The 17,653-nt window shown below is 41.1% G+C and overlaps 2 protein-coding genes across 3 annotated transcripts in view; both read right to left on the reverse strand.

Annotated features, from left to right (window-relative positions):
* Positions 1-1,639, reverse strand: part of iqgap2 (IQ motif containing GTPase activating protein 2) — a 63,043-nt gene extending 61,404 nt beyond the window's left edge. The window contains exon 1 of the mRNA XM_035436191.1: positions 1,265-1,639. Within this exon, the coding sequence (XP_035292082.1) occupies positions 1,265-1,310 (46 nt within the window). The 5' untranslated portion in view covers positions 1,311-1,639. The remainder of the gene's footprint in view (positions 1-1,264) is intronic.
* A 3,327-nt stretch (positions 1,640-4,966) lies between these two features.
* The window catches only part of sv2ca (synaptic vesicle glycoprotein 2Ca), a 47,028-nt gene continuing 34,341 nt past the window's right edge, over positions 4,967-17,653 (reverse strand). For both annotated transcript variants that reach the window (XM_035435634.1, XM_035435635.1), the window contains exons 5-13: positions 14,925-15,058; positions 14,013-14,102; positions 13,473-13,583; positions 13,108-13,196; positions 9,509-9,673; positions 8,492-8,625; positions 7,603-7,806; positions 7,150-7,309; positions 4,967-6,662 (exon numbers count right to left, since the gene is read on the reverse strand). In XM_035435634.1, coding sequence (XP_035291525.1) covers positions 6,479-6,662; positions 7,150-7,309; positions 7,603-7,806; positions 8,492-8,625; positions 9,509-9,673; positions 13,108-13,196; positions 13,473-13,583; positions 14,013-14,102; positions 14,925-15,058 — 1,271 coding nt within the window. In that variant the 3' untranslated portion in view covers positions 4,967-6,478. The remainder of the gene's footprint in view (positions 6,663-7,149; positions 7,310-7,602; positions 7,807-8,491; positions 8,626-9,508; positions 9,674-13,107; positions 13,197-13,472; positions 13,584-14,012; positions 14,103-14,924; positions 15,059-17,653) is intronic.

Consider the following 17,653-nt stretch of genomic DNA (forward strand, 5'->3'; position numbering starts at 1 on the left):
TATTGCACTGCACTAAATAATGCCCTTTACCCCTTTGTCTATTGAAATTTTGGGCTTCATGCGACGTGAAGTCATACAGGCCCCAGTACCTTGACAAACAGAACCTTTACCCTTTTCCATTTGATCTCACAAAGTTGGTTAAGGTTAATATTATACTAGTAAACAACAATCAATGACATACAAACATATTGAGACATTTTTGACCCCATCCACTACCAGAGTAGCTTTAGGGATTTTTGTCTCTTGCAAAACAGATAATCAAAAACAAGTATATGCTAAAAACTAAAGGGAAAAAAGACTGATCTTGAAACACTCAAATATATGTATATATATATATATATATATCAGCTATGTAGGTAAATAGGTTTGGCAGTTGCTATATATACATTTGGCAACTGCCAAAATCTATTTATGTGATAGAGCATCAAACTGATCTGACAGCAACAGATGAGAACGTCATCTTGTCAAATCAGTATGAATCTGCTTTGCAGAAACGTGTGCCGTGCCATAAAACCTGTATTCCTCGTTGATCAGAAAGGTGAAAGTTTTACAAGAGCAATAGAAGCGTTAATACTTAACTAGAAGAAACTTTTTTCGATGAAAATAAATACCGCTATACTGTCCACACCCACTTGAAGAGGCTCAATTTTAAATGTGGAAAAACACAGACTCTTGAGCGGATTAACCAACCCAAAATCCAACCATCATTTTTAACCAAAAATCACTGGATTAGTAATCAGATTAACGCACGTCGTGACGCAGTGCATAACATTATCAAGACAACTCCGACTAGTTAGCCATATGGGCTGCTTGTGGTGCCTGACAAATAGAAAATACAACACTATAAACACACATGTATGACAGGTCTTTAAATTGTAGTGCAGTGAACAGGTGTTCAAGGTAGGACCCAGTTCGCTAATGAAATCAGTGGGTCACCTGCGAAGGTTTTCAGTTATTTTCACTAAATATTGCGAGCTCTTTCGGCTGGCCAATGACCCCACAAAACCAACCACCTGTAGCTCGTCGGTTAAAAAATAATGCATGCGTAATAAATGGCAAACTAATCTTGTGTCCGTTGTCTTGCTAGGCGCTAGGCGAATGTTAACAGTAACATCACCTAAATATGCGTGCCAGTTATATCCAGAGAATGAGCTAGGTTCCTTGCTATACAGACATATATTACATAGAAAAGTTTAATTTGGTAAGGCACTGACTCAAGAAAGGAACTGTGCTGTAATTAATAAGTAACACTTAAATTACTTACATCCATAACGTGGCCTGAGTGCGCTCGTGTTTTCTTCATAGTACATCCTGCTTCAGTCCCCCAGTTTCGCGCACTTGAAGTTTCAGATCAGCCAGCTAACTATTTTATGTTAGCTTGCTCTTGCAATATGCCGCGACCTATGCTGGAACCGGTGGCACGATTTAAGTTTGTAGCAACCTAACTTTTTAAACTGTCCCTCTGTAATAAGTTCAGCCTTGTGGTCTCTTGTTTTCTAAATTATTACCCGACTCCGCTACGCCACTTTTCGCTTCTACCAGTCGCAATTCCTTACTCCCATTGCATTGCATTCACCTTTGCCTCGCTCATTGACAGAGAGAATGGGCTACTCGCTTCCTCTCCCTGCCCCGTTAGCAATTACGCTAGTCTGCACCTTGGTGTACGCAAGGAATCAGACCCTTATTGGACCGTTGCTCCACCTGGCGGCCTATCTACTTTCTAAACAGTGCTGTCCAAGAGAGCTTCGTTTTGGCGTAATAAGAATTATGGCCCTAATTATCCTTTCTCAGAGTTTAGTAATCAATATAGCTGTGGCGTTTTGTCTTTGAAGCACTAGAGGCAAGTAAGAATCTGAGAAAGTTGATGTATGTTGCTCTGTGGCAGAAAGCGGTGTATGTTTTTTCTTCAGTGCATTCTGCACGGATAGGTTTGCGTAGCACCTTGACTTTACAGGATTTACTGTAAGGACTTGTACGTTTAATATAAAATACCATTTTTATCCAGTCAAGCGATTCCTATAATTTTGGTTTTCCAGTTGTCTTACAGTAACTACTGTGACATTGTACTTTACATTTGAACTTGTTTGTATGCAATTCTGTCATTTTTATTTTTTTAATAGATTATTTTTAGATTATTCACGGGTATTTCATTTATTTTCACTAGGGTTCCCATGGACCTTGAAGACGTAGAAAATTGTACGTTTTATTGCAACTTAAAAATTACCAGTGGAAGATTTGGCAGCAGTGATCTTCCAAAAAATGAAATGTTCCCAAAAATCTTTAGCTGGATTTTCAGGTATTGGTTGCAACCGGAAGAAGCAGTCTAAGAAACGGTGTTCTCGTTGAATTTGTGGCTCCCTCAGCAGTCATTTCACCGTTAGAGGGTGCAAAGTTACTTCAGTCAATGTACCGGGCCAAGCTGTTTGTTTAGCACACAGTGTAACCACATTTCCTCAGATCAAAACAGCAGGAAGTGCATGCTCTTATTGTGCAGAGCCACAATCAAATAAAGTATTTTGACAAACATGTAAACCAGGAAATTTAATTTAATTGATTATTTAATCATCAATTTCAATAAAAAGTAACTAAATAATACATTTAACAAATGTTTAATATAGTTAAAATAGATGTTATGTAGCTGGCTGATATACTCCATTGTAGTGTGTCCTCATTTTAATATTTATTTAATCAATATATGCTGTTGCTATTTTTACCTTTCTCTGTAAACAAGCTCCTTACATTCGAATACAGATCTATGTGTTTTTTTATGTATTTGTATAATTTCATGGCCTTGCTGTGTAATTCAGGAACCAAACAGTTACCTCTAGTGCTCTTATAAATATATTTCAGACAGTGCAGAATGCATGTCTCGTTCTCTGGTTACAAATACATACTAGGGAAAAAAACAAAGAAAGCACCATTTTTATTATAGAGAACATAACTTTATTTATTAGGCGTGGACCACAAATGCAGCCACCTCTGTTGACTTTGCATCTTTTGCCTTCCCTTTTTAAAATTTTAAGGATAGCTATTTGGCAAATACTTTTATACACACCTTCACATATTGTACAGGACATATTTCATACAAACAGTCTTCCCACACAGGCTGCATGCCCTTCACTATCATAGACACATCTGAGCACACACTTTGTTTTTGTTCATTTCAACAAAATGACCCAAAAAAAAAAAAAAAACCTGATACCTTACAAGAATGATACATTCACATTTTCCAAATCAACATTTTTGTTCTTCTTCCAGAAGAATACGAGAACACAAATTAGAACACAAATGAAAGAAAGTTCAACACACACATGCAAGTTTTGTTAGACTAGGATACGGAGTGACGTGGAGATAAAAAGGTAAGAAGCTTGCAGCACCTGGAGTTCCAAAAGCTGTCCCAAGCTCATGAACACTTCAGTAAATCAAATAATGAACATATCAGCCCCAGAAAACAACTACGGTATCAATATATACAGTATTTACATACATACACACAATTGCACACGCATTCTGCATACAAATGGAAAAAAAGAAAGAAAAAAGCAACATTCGGCAGATAAAAGCAAAGGGCAAATTAAAATGCTATGCACATCTATGGGTTAAGTTTTAGAACTAGTCTATAACCAAAATAACAGTACAGATGTAATCTTTCCAATTCATTAAACAGTATTTTTTAGACTTCATGGCACTACTGAAATGTAGCAGCAGAGAGCAACTTTGGTATAACTCTGGCCTAATCGCATGGCTTATTTGTCACTGGTAAGCAAGTTTTAATAGTTTTTTTAAATTATGATTTTAATTAACATATGGCTGTTGCAGATTTGCACACATTAAATCAAGCAACCGATAATTAACAACAATCAACATACTTTACAATGTCTGAAATATTAAAACTTCTTTTGTACTGTACCTTACTGGAAGCCTGGAAATGAATGGGGCCTTTAAATAAATCTCAATGTGTCACGTTGATGGCAGTTTTATGAATTACTATATATTATATTATTTTTAAATTGTCACAGAAACTACAGGCACACAAGAGGACAGAGACACTATGAATGTGTTGTACTGACAGGCAATGCACAGAGAGACAGTGACAGCAACACAACAGACAGGAGTGTAAAAACATGAAGGCAGAGGTCTTTATCTGTAGCCAGTAGCATCACTGATATGATTCGATTTTCAGTGTAAAATAAGTTATTTTTTACATGTCCACTGTCCATCCAATGGGCTGTCATGCACAACCAATGGGAGGACGCTGTGGAAATTTTACATCTGAATTCATCAATGCAATTTATACTCATTCAGATCGCTGTAAGATGTCCTGTTTTTAAAACTGACGTGAAATAAAGTCAGGTAAAAACCACACTGATAAAATTAGTTTTAGCAACAATTTACACCACTCCAGCAACGCAATGATCCATTTTCATTTGCGATGAAAGGTTTTTATATTTTTAAATTGGCAACACAAACCATTAGGAATCCTTAGACTTTCAAAATCCCATTGGTTGATCTATTTATTTAATTTACATGTAAGAATCTATAAAGTTGCTCATTGTATTTAAATGCTGAAAAAAATCTGCATCAACATCGGCATTAATTTTTCCCCATAGCCACTGACGAGGGTCCATACATCACACACACATGGTTTGCGCATATATGTGTACTGTATGTAACAGTATATAACAGCATACTGCGGACTAGGGGTGATATCACTCCTGGAAGGAGAGGCACAACATTTTAAAAGGCCATTCAGAATTTTCAAAATGTACAGCATGGGCATATAGTCACTGCCACAAAAAAAAACCCAAAGGCGTTCCAGCGTCTTCTCTGGAACAGCAAATAAAAATTCGACTTATAATAAAGTCCTTAATGTAGAGCTTGACTGTACAATAAAGGAACCAACATAAACAGCAGGAAATAAGTTTACTGCATAATCTTTTGTATCTTTTTTACATGTTGTAGACTCCAGCCCAACAAAGCAGAAAATGTAAACAGTTTTTTTTTTTTAAATTGCCAATAATGAAATCTGCAACTTAATGCAGGTGTATATACTACACTGAATGTATGCTTTACGTGTAAAATGATAGTAGTTACAATTCTTTTTCTATGGCCTTTTTATTCTTGGATTAAAAACTGGTGCAAAAGGCTTAGAAATCCACAGCACAGAATCTATGGGGTCAAAGATGATCAGAAATCACAAAACGCCTGAAGGCACGGTTGCAGATACATCGTCAAAATCACAAATTCACTAAATCACAAAATCACTCCACCCGGCTGCAAATTAACTAATGCTCCTAATGAATGCTAATGTCCGTTTTTAACAACAAACACAGTAATTACATCTCCAGTGAAAAACCAGTGAGATTTTTTTGATATTTAAAAGGGAAAGTCAGGAACTTCAACACTGCCATTCTCTCTTCTGATACTTGAGCAGCCTTATATCATCATTGTCCTTTAATCAGTAGTCATAGTGATGGTTGAGTTTTACATTAGTACATCTTTGTACTTTGTACAATAGTACATCTTTATGATTCATAATTCCACTTCACTGAAGAGCAGGCTATGCTGTCACATCTCTAAGGGGATGTGACTTCTCATTTACACTTGTTTTTCACACACATCCATCCTAATAGCAGCGCATGAATAATCACATCAGCAACCAAGCCATTATTCCACTTACAGTCCGTTTCTGAATAAAATAAAACCATTTAAAGCTTTTTGCCGAATGACCTGACCTTTAATTAACTGACCTCTCGCAAAGGTCATCTACTTAGCGTGTGCCCAGCACATCCAACCGACAGCTTTTCCTGGGGTTCATTTCCTATGTCTACTATAATTGTTCCAAGAAAATGATAATAATGTGGATCGGTTACTTATATGCAAATCTAAAATAAAAAAGAGAATTGCTATAGTTGTTCTTTAAATATTCTGTTGAGCCAGTTGGTGACATGTGTGAAATCATAAAAATAAGATAGAGAACATTCAACCCCATAGATCCATTGAGCTCTAAAATGTTATGACGAAGCCACAAAACATACATTGAAACGTAAAGTTGTGATGGGTTTATGTAACTGATCATAGAAACTGTGGTGCGCCATCTTTGATTCACAGAGCAGAGAATATCTCTCTGGTCTATGCTGTGAAATACAGGAATATCTCTGTGGTCTAAACTGGGAAATACAGGAATATCTGTGGTCTAAGCTGGGAAATACAGGAATATCTCTGTGGCCTATGCTGGGAAATACAAGAATATCTCTGTAGTCTACGATGTGAAATACAAGAATATCTCTGTGGTCTAAGATGTGAAATACAGGAATATATCTGTGGTCTAAACTATGAAATACAGGAACGGTCTCTGTGGTTTAAGCAGTGAAATACAGGGATATCTCTGTGGTCTAAGCTGTGAAATACAGAAATATCTCTGTGGTTCTAAGCCTTCTGCACCGCTGCCACACCCGGGCGGGGCTGAAGCGAGGCGTTACATGAGGACGTTGTTCCTGGTGTCCGGTAGCCGTAGCCCCACCAGGCCCCCGCACACCAGCACGGAGGACGCCAGGAGGATGGGGATGGCTTTGGTGATGCCCACCAGCGACCCGAAAATCATGTTCCCCAGCACGGCTGCCAGCTTGCAGAGGGCGTTGCAGAACCCGAACCCTGTGCCCCTGAAACACGGGGGGGGGGGGGGGGGGGGTGAATTAGTGGAGAGACTCCGAGTAACACACACATCTCATTGAGTTTATTTCAATTCTGTTCCATCTCAGGGTTGCCATTCCGAGAGTTCTAAACAGGAAGAGCTATATGTGATTATTTGAAACGAAGACTTTCTTCAAGCGTGTGTCCGTGTGTATGCACATGTGCGTGTATATTATGTAGACATAATACAAAATGGTCCTGTGTTTACTTAAATCTATCCCAGAGCTAGAGAGTGAACTTAAAGGACAGACACTAACCCAAAACACAAACGAAAGGTGGTGAGAAAGTTATCGCAATAACATGTAGGGGTCTTCATTGCTATTGTAACTTTTCCCATGACATACTGTGTTAGTGTCATAATTCCATTTTTGACAGCAGTATTACTCTGTTTTGCAGGTGCAGTACAATTTGCTTTGCAGGCACATCTGTGTGTATTGTGCGGACAGCAGCAGCTACCTCCTGTCTGTAGGGTAGAGCTCCACAGTGACCACATCCAGGGAGTTCCAGGCGGAGATACTCAGGCCGTTATACAGGCACAGCATGCCGATCATCATGGCCTCGCTGGTCCCGAACCACAGGAAGAAACAGCTGATCCCTGACAGGATCATGGACCCGCCTGCAGATAACAACAACAGCACAGTCCACAGATATTACATCTCTTAGTGAAACTTATATCATATACTGACATCTACTACATTCATCAAACCTTGTCTTCCAGTCATAGTCAGCTCCAGCACATATACAGAATATACCCAGAAGCAAACACTCTTCTAGCTGATTGTAAAGAAACTGTCAAATCCAGCATGTGGAATGCTGTGCTTTTGCAAACAAAGTTATAGAATGAAAAAAAGCATCTTCAAAGTCTGTCTACTGCAGATAAATCCTTCTATCTGAAAGTCGGGAGATTACCTAACATTGACAGGCGTCCTATTTTGTCCATGAGAAGTGCAGACACAATATTCCCCGGCAATACCGCCAGCGTTCCCAGGAAGTTGACAAAATAGACCCAGTAGGCACTGTAGTCATCGTCGAACGTCATCTGGCAGCCGGTCTTGTTGTGGTGAAAGGTGCTGTTTATCACCTCTGAGTTCCTTAGCTTGGAGTCGTCAATATCTAGAGGGAAAGGAACACTGTTTAAAGGATATAGAGACCCTTCTTTAAAGGCCTGAGCAATCACTTTTTTTCTTGTATTTGAAAGGTTCACTAAAACACAAAATGAAGATGTATATTTTATTATTTATTTTAATTTCTAAAATGTTTTCCAGTAAATATTGATTTTAAGTTTAAAAGTTAAAAAAACAAGAGTTAGGTAAAACCAGACATTCTTCAAACAGAATACTGTGACATCTATGAGACAAAAACCCATTTCTATCGTTACAGGTTTCTTTTCTATTTTATTTACCACTGAACTAGAGAACAGAACCGGAGATTTCAGACAGAACGTCTGTCCCAGGAACTGTCATGGTATGCATAACCACAAGGGGGTGTGGTTTTCATTTTATGTTCCATAAAATGTGGTACCTTGTAACTGAGCTGTTGAACAACAAAGTGAATTTAATCAAGCCAGTCACAGAAAAGTGTAAGCCGTGAAGTGTCTGTTTGGAATCTGGTTCCTTTGTTATGAGCACCTGCCCCAGTAAAAAAGTTCTGCAGGCTCAAGAAGCTAAATTCAATTCACACTGAAAAAGATTTCTCTACAGCACTACATTCAACACATTCAACTAGTGTAATGATAGAGACAGCAGAGAGACGTGTTCAGAACAGTCGTGAAATGGTCCACTACAGTGGTCTGACTTACCCGTGTTGTAGAAAAAAGCTTCGATGAATGTACAGTTCCTGAAATAGGAACCCACAGACGTCACGTCATCAAAGTAGCAGTTCTGAAAGGTGGAGTCGATGAAGGTGACCGACTTGAACTTCATGCTGACGAACCTATAACAGAAGACATTTAATGCAGACAACAAGTTTAGCTGCCGGCCATTTCTAAGTTAAATTAACCAATCACATTCAGCCCTGGAACTGACAAGGGACTGACTGTATAATTCAAATAGTGTTTTCATTTGTCTCATCTTGTAATAAATCCAGTGGTCAGTTTAATTGCATTCATAGCTCCAGTTAAACCGTTATGTTTATTTCACCATTAACATCTTACCATCAAAAGAAACCTTATAGAAGAACCAATGGTGCAGAAGATGAGAATGATACTATAACGAGCAGTTTATCTATCTAATTACACTTTGTGTTGCATACAGAATGCTAACAAGCTAGCAGGTCAAGCAGGACTGACAACAGATTCAACATTAGTCTTTTAACAATCTACAGCGAAGGTTCAAATTCAGATCTGTGAGCAGTGATAGAGTCAAAATGACACTGAACACCGTGTTTTTTCACTTGCTAATTGAAGCATTTTAACACGCCACTGCAACCATGCAAGTCAAGGAAATGTTCTCTGTTACCTGCAGGTCTTAATCACATTTTCATTTATACATCGTCATCTAAAAGTCATTTAGGGTTAATTTTGCTAATTCAGCATATTAATATGACCTCATTTTTCTTCAAGGGAGGAAGTTTTGGTCTACACCTGATGCAGGTTATTCTGTTGGGCAATATTAACAGGGTGCACAGTAACGTTATTCATTGTTTCTTTTACAGGGCCCTGCCGCAACAGCATATTAATTCATGTTTCCTTTTCGCCTTGGCAGTAGCGAGCAAGAAAACCGGCAGCAGAGAGGGTTAGCCGGGGGAGATAAGGATTTTAATTTCCGGGCTCAGGCGCAGATAGAGGCGAGGGCATAAATTTCAGCCCAACCCCAACCTGTCATTGATGAACACCCCGTTGGTGTGGATCTGGTTCTCCAGGGTGAAGTTGAAGGTGAAGTCCTCGATTCGCTCGTTGGCGTGGGTCTTGACTTTGGAGGCGTACTCGTCCGCCTGCAGGTGCTTGATAACATCGGGGAACCAGACGGACAGGCCGTAGAACCTGCGGGACGAACGATGAGATACGGCGGGAAGGAAATGAAACATTCGGACCGGCAACAATAAAGGAAGCCGTTTTTTCTTTTAGCCGGATGCTTTAGTGGCGTTCTTTAGGGGCCCTTTGACATTTCAGCATTTTTGTACTTTTGAAAAAGAACAGCAACACTTCCCAACACCAAAGATCATATTATTCAAAGATCACAATTTATATTCGATTCAAGAATATAACCACTTTCTGCATGCCTGGAAATGTTCTATTTCCAGAGAGGAAATGCAGTGTTTTCCAAGGACAGGATGATGTAATGTACAGTTCTAACAGGCTAATCACATTTCCTGAAAGGCTACATTCTTGGTCCCCATAACATAGGCACTCAAACCTAAAATATATATTCTAGATATAATAAATATTTGTAGATACAGCTCAAATTCAACATTATCTGATGTAACATCAGACAATTTCCAGCCAACCCACATAGTCATATGTTTTTACCAACACAATAATTGGAAGGGTCACCAGTATCGAGTTATAATTAGTGTCATTTACATTCTCCTCGTATTGATTTGAAAATATTTATGCGGTGCGTGTCTACATCACACGCGGTTACCATGGTATCAGAATCATTAAGATCTGTCTGGTCTGGTGCATTTCTGTTAACAGGTAGAGGGAAATCACAGGACAGCGTGGGCAGTTACTGAAATGCACGACAAATAAAACAACCGCATTTAACAGCGCTCGACTTTTTCTCCACACCGCATTGGCATTTTCAGAGAGACGGTAAAACACGGAGTCACGACCAGACACCACTTGATCCTGATGAAAACAAGAGATACGGGGGTGTAGTAGGTCAGCCAGGTGGCATCATAGCAACAGGCTCCACTGCGGGGGTTCACAACATTCTGGATTTAAGTCACATGACATAAATCAAAAGAGACTACTGCATGCCAAGTCTTTCGTGACCACTAATTTACGGTTCCACGACATCATATCTGAGCACTATAATCTAACCACATGAGATGCTGTAAGATCAGGCTGCACCATTTCTGTATCCACCACGTCCATAAAAGGACGCACCTTCCTTCCAACTCCTCCCTCTTGAACTGCACCGCGGCAAAGAATTATGCTTGAGGTGGCTTATATGGGCTGAGTGAGCACTAATCTGTGACATTAATGCATGATAAACATGGTACGACCTGCGCCTCTGTCTGCGTATCCTGGATACCAAACTTCATGACAGTGCATGCTCTAGATGCATCTCTTTAATACAGAGATTACCCCAGGATAAGCTAAATCTGCTGTCGCTTTTTCCAGATAAAATATAAATACAAAATGCTAACATTACAAAAAATGGCGACAGATGTAGAGACAAAAATCATTTATAATCCCACGCATATCTACATTGGTCAGCGCGAGTGAAATCTTAACATAGAGTACATTGAGTAACATATGTTAAGATGATCAAGACACATGATGATGATGATGCATGAATGTGATTTCAAATAGCACTGCCTTGCAGTGATGTTTTTTTATGAAAGGGAGAAAAACACAGCCTGTACAAAATATTTCTTTAAATGGCTACTTATCTCAGGAAAGATAGATACATAATACTTTGGCTTTGTTTGATTGGGCTAGATCGGTACAGTTCCAGCCTGCAAGCCTGAGAGGACAGTGGGAGGAGTCAGAAGGTGGGATGGGGAACACACTGCAGACAATCTTCCTGAAGCTGATTCGTCTACGTTTCCTGTCTCCGGGGAGATGCCGAGGAAGCTTCATTTACTCTGGGGTTCACAGGTCGAGCTGTGAAAGCTGTGTCACTTTTAAGAGCCCCCCAGTGGGCCTCGGACACGTGAGGCTAATGGACTCCACTCGACCAGCTGGGCTACACACACTGGGGACACACCCACTCTGACAGCAGAGAGGGTCAGCGAGGGTTTACAAAGACAGAGATGAAGCTCCAAATCTACTCTGTGATTCCGTCCTGCTCTCTGCTCTGTGGGGTCCCTCAGTTATTAATCACAGAATGACAAACAGGACATGTCTTTAGAAGGTGTTATAAGGAACCTAACACACACACACACACAAACGCACACAGTCTTGCCAAATAATTCAACAATACAATATTGTCCCAAGCAAACCTCTAAATCAACTCACGAAGGGTTAAATCACCACAAGATTTCTGCTTGCAGTGGCCATATCTGTCCCCAGACTTATACCTAACTGAACATTTCACGCTCACCGATCTTATGAAACAGATAAAAGATGACTCAGCAGTTTCACTCTTGTGAAGGGAGGGTGCACAAAGTACTGAAATCAGCAGAGTAAATAATTGTGACACATCTCTTCGGGGGGAAAAAAATTTGTTCTCAAACAAACTTTTTCTCAGAGAAACTGTAATAGCACAAAAGAATATAATTTACCTATTTCTGAAATGTACAATATAGCTCATTACCTGCATTCTTTATTTTTTATAGCCTTTTTTGATTGTCTTTGCCAAGGATGTTAATAATACATCTGAGTCACTGTCAGTGGGGAATATTTTGGATCACACACCACTTTTTGGGATTACTTATCTTGACTCAAAGCACTGAAGAACAGCAGGTCTGTCACATGCTCACGCTGTACAAGTCTACGCTATCTGTGGTAACTTTTAAAACATGTACCATAGCAGCCAACCAGCTGCTGTATAAAACTGGGTATATTTGTAGAATTTGAAGTGGTTTACTTTTCAAAGGTGGTCCTTTTCCATCCCCCTTTCATAAGCGTACTGACATTATGCAACATATGCAGAATTTATCTATGCACTTCATCTGCATAACTGTCAGGATCTGACAGCACGCACAGCCAGCAGGACTCCATGAAAACTGCGCCGTCAGCACAAATCGGAAGAAGCTGAAGAAGGCTACTTCACTCCTGCGGCTACTGAAGATGTAGCACAGCGCGGAGCGATTAAAAACCCTACAGTAGCCTTTCATCCCACATTCATGCATTTAAATGGAAGTGGTAATGCCGCCTGTGCAAACCGATCGGCCTGCTTTACACTGCATTCGTTTACATTGTCTTCGTAAATCCACACAAACTGTCATCAAAGACAGACAGAGAGAGAATTATTTTCGTATTTCTCATTCACTGTGTGGCACTGTTATTACATAGACTGTTCTGATAGTGTGTTATGATATTATCCAGCTTCAGTTTATGAGTTTCATAAGACAGAAATACATTTTGATTCCCCAATGGGAAATGCTTGACACACACACAGTAGGAATCTCAGAGAGAAAATAAAAGTCAGCTGCAGATTAAAATGTACATAGAAGCTACATAATACATTAAACTGTTTATAAATAAGTGTTAGCGCTTTCTTGACTGAGAAATGTTGTAAACAAAAAATGAATGAATAATGAAAATAAAAAAACAATCTTTAAATTGAGGTTGTTGCAGCTTACCCAAAGGACAGTGTAAACCATACAATGGCAAGTTTAATAGTGTTGTCTTTCACTGGGTAGTTGAAGCATTTCAGAAAGGTCAACCAAATCTGGAAAGAGAGAGAAAGTATATATTTTGGAGCTGAAGTGCCATTTTTAAAAGTTCCCACCCCTCCACAAAACATAAAAATCACATTGACAGGTAGAAGGTGACTATACCTCAATATTGTTATTTTACTGATCCGTGACAAATGTCTTCATTGTGATCAGAGCTTTGGTTTCAGTTTTACTGCAAGTCATCCCTAGTGCAAGTATACAAACCCCCAGCATAAGCCCGCTGACTGCACCGCAGAGCTTTAATTTGTGAGGACCGCGTTCACACCTACCCCGTGAAGTTCGGCCTTCACTCGGAAGAGCACTTTCGAGACGGGGTTGCCCGTCTCTGACTGCATCTCCACCAGCTCGTCTATTTGCTTCGGGATCTTGATTCTGTTCACCTGCGCAATGGGACAATCGGCTTTTTAATCTCATGGCATGGCTTTGTTAATTAATTTATTTATTTATTTATTTCAATTGATTTCGCTAGCTTTCAATCTATTGCATCCACTCCACGAGAAAAAAACAGGTTTGCAGTTTTTTTCTCTCTTTTTTTTTCTCACAGAGAGCCCGACAGTTAATAAGCTTCACATTTTAATATGAAGACAGGGCCCGAATAGCTGTGGCAATCTGTGTGCTCATACAGCTTTGATCTCCAATTTAACTACTCACCCCTGCCTTACACGATTTAGCTTATGCATGCGAATACCTTAAACGCTTTTCACAGTACACACAGTTGCGGTTTTAACATGAGTGGTGTTAAGCCGCTTTAGCCCTAAAAGTTAAAAAAATAAATAAAATTAAAAAAATTAAAAACCACGTTGACTCACGGTGAACACTTTCTCTGGCTGCCCACGCGCCCGCATGTTGGTGTCGTGGATCTGCTTGAGGATCATCCAGGCCTCGTCGTGCTTCCCCACCTGACGGGAAAAGCGGAGGCGTTCGCGGGATTAGCCGCTGGCGAAAAGCGCGGCTCGTGACATCCATGCTCGTCACGCATTCTCACGCTCGAGATAAACCGAGATGACAGAGCAGTGGAGTCACGACAAGCACGAGTCATTACAAGAGTGATTCTCTCCGGTATTCTGTGGACAGGGGTGCGTCTGCACTGCAGCATAGTGCATAAGTGTTCCCTTGCGTTTTTGAGCCTTGTGTGAAAAGCCAGGGGGCCATTGCGATTTAATTAACTTGTTTTTCTTCAAGGTAAAACAGCAAGATGATCCGTGGTAATTTATGGAGCATAAAAGACAGGCTGTTGTTTTTCTTTTGTGTTTCCATCAATAATAATAATAATGTGCAAGTTACCTGAGTTGCTAAATTAAATGTGCACTGAGAAGGAACACTTCATTAGTTATATTCTGTCTCTCAATAGCGCAGAGTGGCTTTGTGAGACTAATAATCACTTCATAACTCTGAGCTACATTAAAGCCATTGCATATTAATACTCTTCCAATTTGATGAGTACCATAGCCTCTTCTTTCTTATTTTATGTTTGATCAAGTGTAGGGCATGAAGTATAATAACAGCAGTAAGATTACAAAAAACTGTTTATACCAAATAAACCAAGTGAGGGTAGATAAGTGCATAATTACCTGCTTGAATTTGCAAATGAAGTGCTGAATGACAATGAGACATAGCATAGGCTACCCTGGCTGTGTGCCACCAGGGTTGGCCAGCCCTAGTGCAGAATACTGCAGTATTCCTCTACCCACCACGGGACGTGTTTCCACGTTTGTGTTTACCTCGAGGTAGAAGCGGGGACTCTCGGGTATGAAGGTGAGCGCCACCACCGCGCAGACGCAGGGCAGGGCGCAGACCACCACGAACACCCTCCAGCTGTGGAACTGGTACGCCGACCCCATGCTGAAACTCCACCCTGCGCGGGAGAGAGAGACGCGCGGCACCGGTCACCGGACGGAACTCAACTGCTGCAGCATATGCTAAGAGTTTTTATTATTTTATTTTTAGTCACTGGCGCAGGGGAAAACGTGAACATTTAGCCTAGCGCAGCGTTTATTGACGACGACAATGTTATTTACTCGACATATATTGGAGTTAGCGTTTTTTTTTCAGCAATAATTTAGAGGACCTCATCAGAAGTCCTTGAATTTCTCGTATAATGCAGATAATGCTCTCTGTCTTTCACCAATGGCAGGAAATGTCATCAGTCAATCCAGCATGTCAATATTTTTCCATTGACTTTAAAGCAGCAACTGCCGGGAAACTGGGAGATATATGGCTTGGCCTGCTCAATGGTGACTTTGGGGACCGTTTCTTGTGTAAAGACAAAAGACCGGGACTCACTGAATGTCACATGGGGGAACCGTTTTTACTTATCTCTGAAATCTTTTCATCTGAGAAAATTCTGTCAATGTGGAATACTGGGGGGAGCTCTGAAACATATGCTTGATAAAGGGACAGCCAACTCCCTAGCCAGCCGCAAAGAGCCTGCTTCCACTGTAAAGAGACCCAGTTGATATATCTTGCTGTTCCAACAGATGGTCTAACCGACCAATATTTTCCATTGACAGCATTTACTGCACTCAATCACTGTACCTCCATACCTTACGGTGACCTCCCCCCCACCCCCCTCGTAAAGTATCTGTCCCCGATTCGTCCATTGGGCCCTCGTGGCGCAGTAGCAGTAATCAGTCCTAGCTCTAGTGGGGCTGGTTAGAAAAACAAGATTATATGGGATGGCACAAGATAATAAGACGTAATCTGCCCCAGGTCATTGCCAAGCGTCCCTTATTTAGTTTGTGTTAGCCTAATATATGTTTTACACTAACACGCGTTTACCCATGTTCTTGGCGTGGTAGATTATGGTTAATGCAGTTGCCTAATCTCTGGTGAGAACAGCTCCCACAGGGAAAGGCCTGGGAGCAATCAGAAAGGGATGCTTTGCACAAGCCTCTCACTCGCCTCTTCAGCGAAGCTACCTCTTTTCCCATTACGGGGACTATGGAGGCACTCGCGGCCCAGTCAAAGAAAATAACAGCTATTATCAAACCTGCCCGCCTTTCATTTTCAGGATTCATGAAGAGGAGGGGAGCCCGCAGTTGTTCTGCTGCAAGGTGTCTGATTGTTATCAAGCAGTTTTATGAGGGCCGTTTCTCTCTCTCTCTCTTTCTCTCTCCCTCTCTCTCTCTCTCTCCCCCTCCCTCTCTCTCCCTCTCTCTCTCTCGCTCTCTCTCCCTCTTCCTTTCTCTCTCTCTCTCCCTCCCTTTCCCTCTCTCTCCCTCCCTCTCCCTCTCTCTCTCTCCCTCCCTCTCCCTCTCCCTCTCTCTCTCTCTCTCTCTCATGAGAGAGAAGAACTTCTTAGCTGCATTCCCATTCCCGCCTAAAAAATTAATTGCACTGTCAGAGCTGCAGAACATGGAGTAAGGGGCGCTTTAATTGAATGTGTTTTCAGACAGAACGGCGCCGTGGCTTCCCCAAGACTTGCCCCCCTCCCCATCCAATCCCATCAGCACCCCCGTGTCGAGAAAGCCTCCCCCATCGCCCGTGGCGCAATGCATTATGGGAGGCCACGGGCCATTGCACAACGAGCAGTGGTGGTATCACGGGGAGCCCCCCCCCCCCTCCCCTCGGCATCACACTCTCACTCAGTCAGCTCGCAAGGGATGCGGCAGCCGGGTCTACCCAGAATGCACTGCAGGGGGGGTGAGGGAACTGCAAGGGGCTCGGTTTGGGGAACAAACCCAGGCCTACATGGGAATGACTGAGAGGCATTACCCAAAAATATTAGCTGTGTCACAAATCACATGCCGATTCCTAAACCCAGCTGTTTCTTGTACTGTCTGAGGGAAGCTTTTGCAGTCACTCAGTGACTGAGTGAGAGTATATGTAACTGTATATTGGCATGTCAAACTGAAGTCTTGAGACTGTAGGATCAGCAGGTTTTTGTGGTTTCCTTTCAATCAGCAGGTAATATAGAATTTTTATAGGGCTTGGAAACAAGGTAAGTGGACTCTATTCAAGCAGTTACTTAAATTAGCAGCTTTGAGCTGATACACACCAAAACCAAGCAAACACTGCCTCTCCAAGACTGAAGTCTGACTCACCTGCTGTACATGTGTATAGAGTTTATATCATAATTATAAAGTAGGTTGCAAGATTACTGTTTTGCCAGCATTAGCAAGCAATGATATTTCCGAGCCTATATCAAAGCTCTACAGAACAGATGACACAAATGCTAACCTCAGCAACCTAGCCTGACATTATTGATGGTCGTCTGAGTGTGCCAAACTTGTCATGAGGTTGGGCGGTGTCCCTGTGTCACCAGTAGGGGGAGATGTGAGCACAGAGTATAAAATGGGCCCTACAGGCTGCAGCTTTGAGACTCTGGAGGATACAGGAGGTGAATTTAAACCACACTGGAGTGGATCACCACCTGTTTCTTCACTGTATAAAAAGACCTTTCCATACTGTGTCTGTTTTTCCTCATCCGTATTGATTTTCTTTGCACCAC

Source organism: Anguilla anguilla, chromosome 10, assembly GCF_013347855.1.
Source record: "Anguilla anguilla isolate fAngAng1 chromosome 10, fAngAng1.pri, whole genome shotgun sequence".
NCBI classification, from domain to species: Eukaryota; Metazoa; Chordata; class Actinopteri; order Anguilliformes; family Anguillidae; genus Anguilla; species Anguilla anguilla.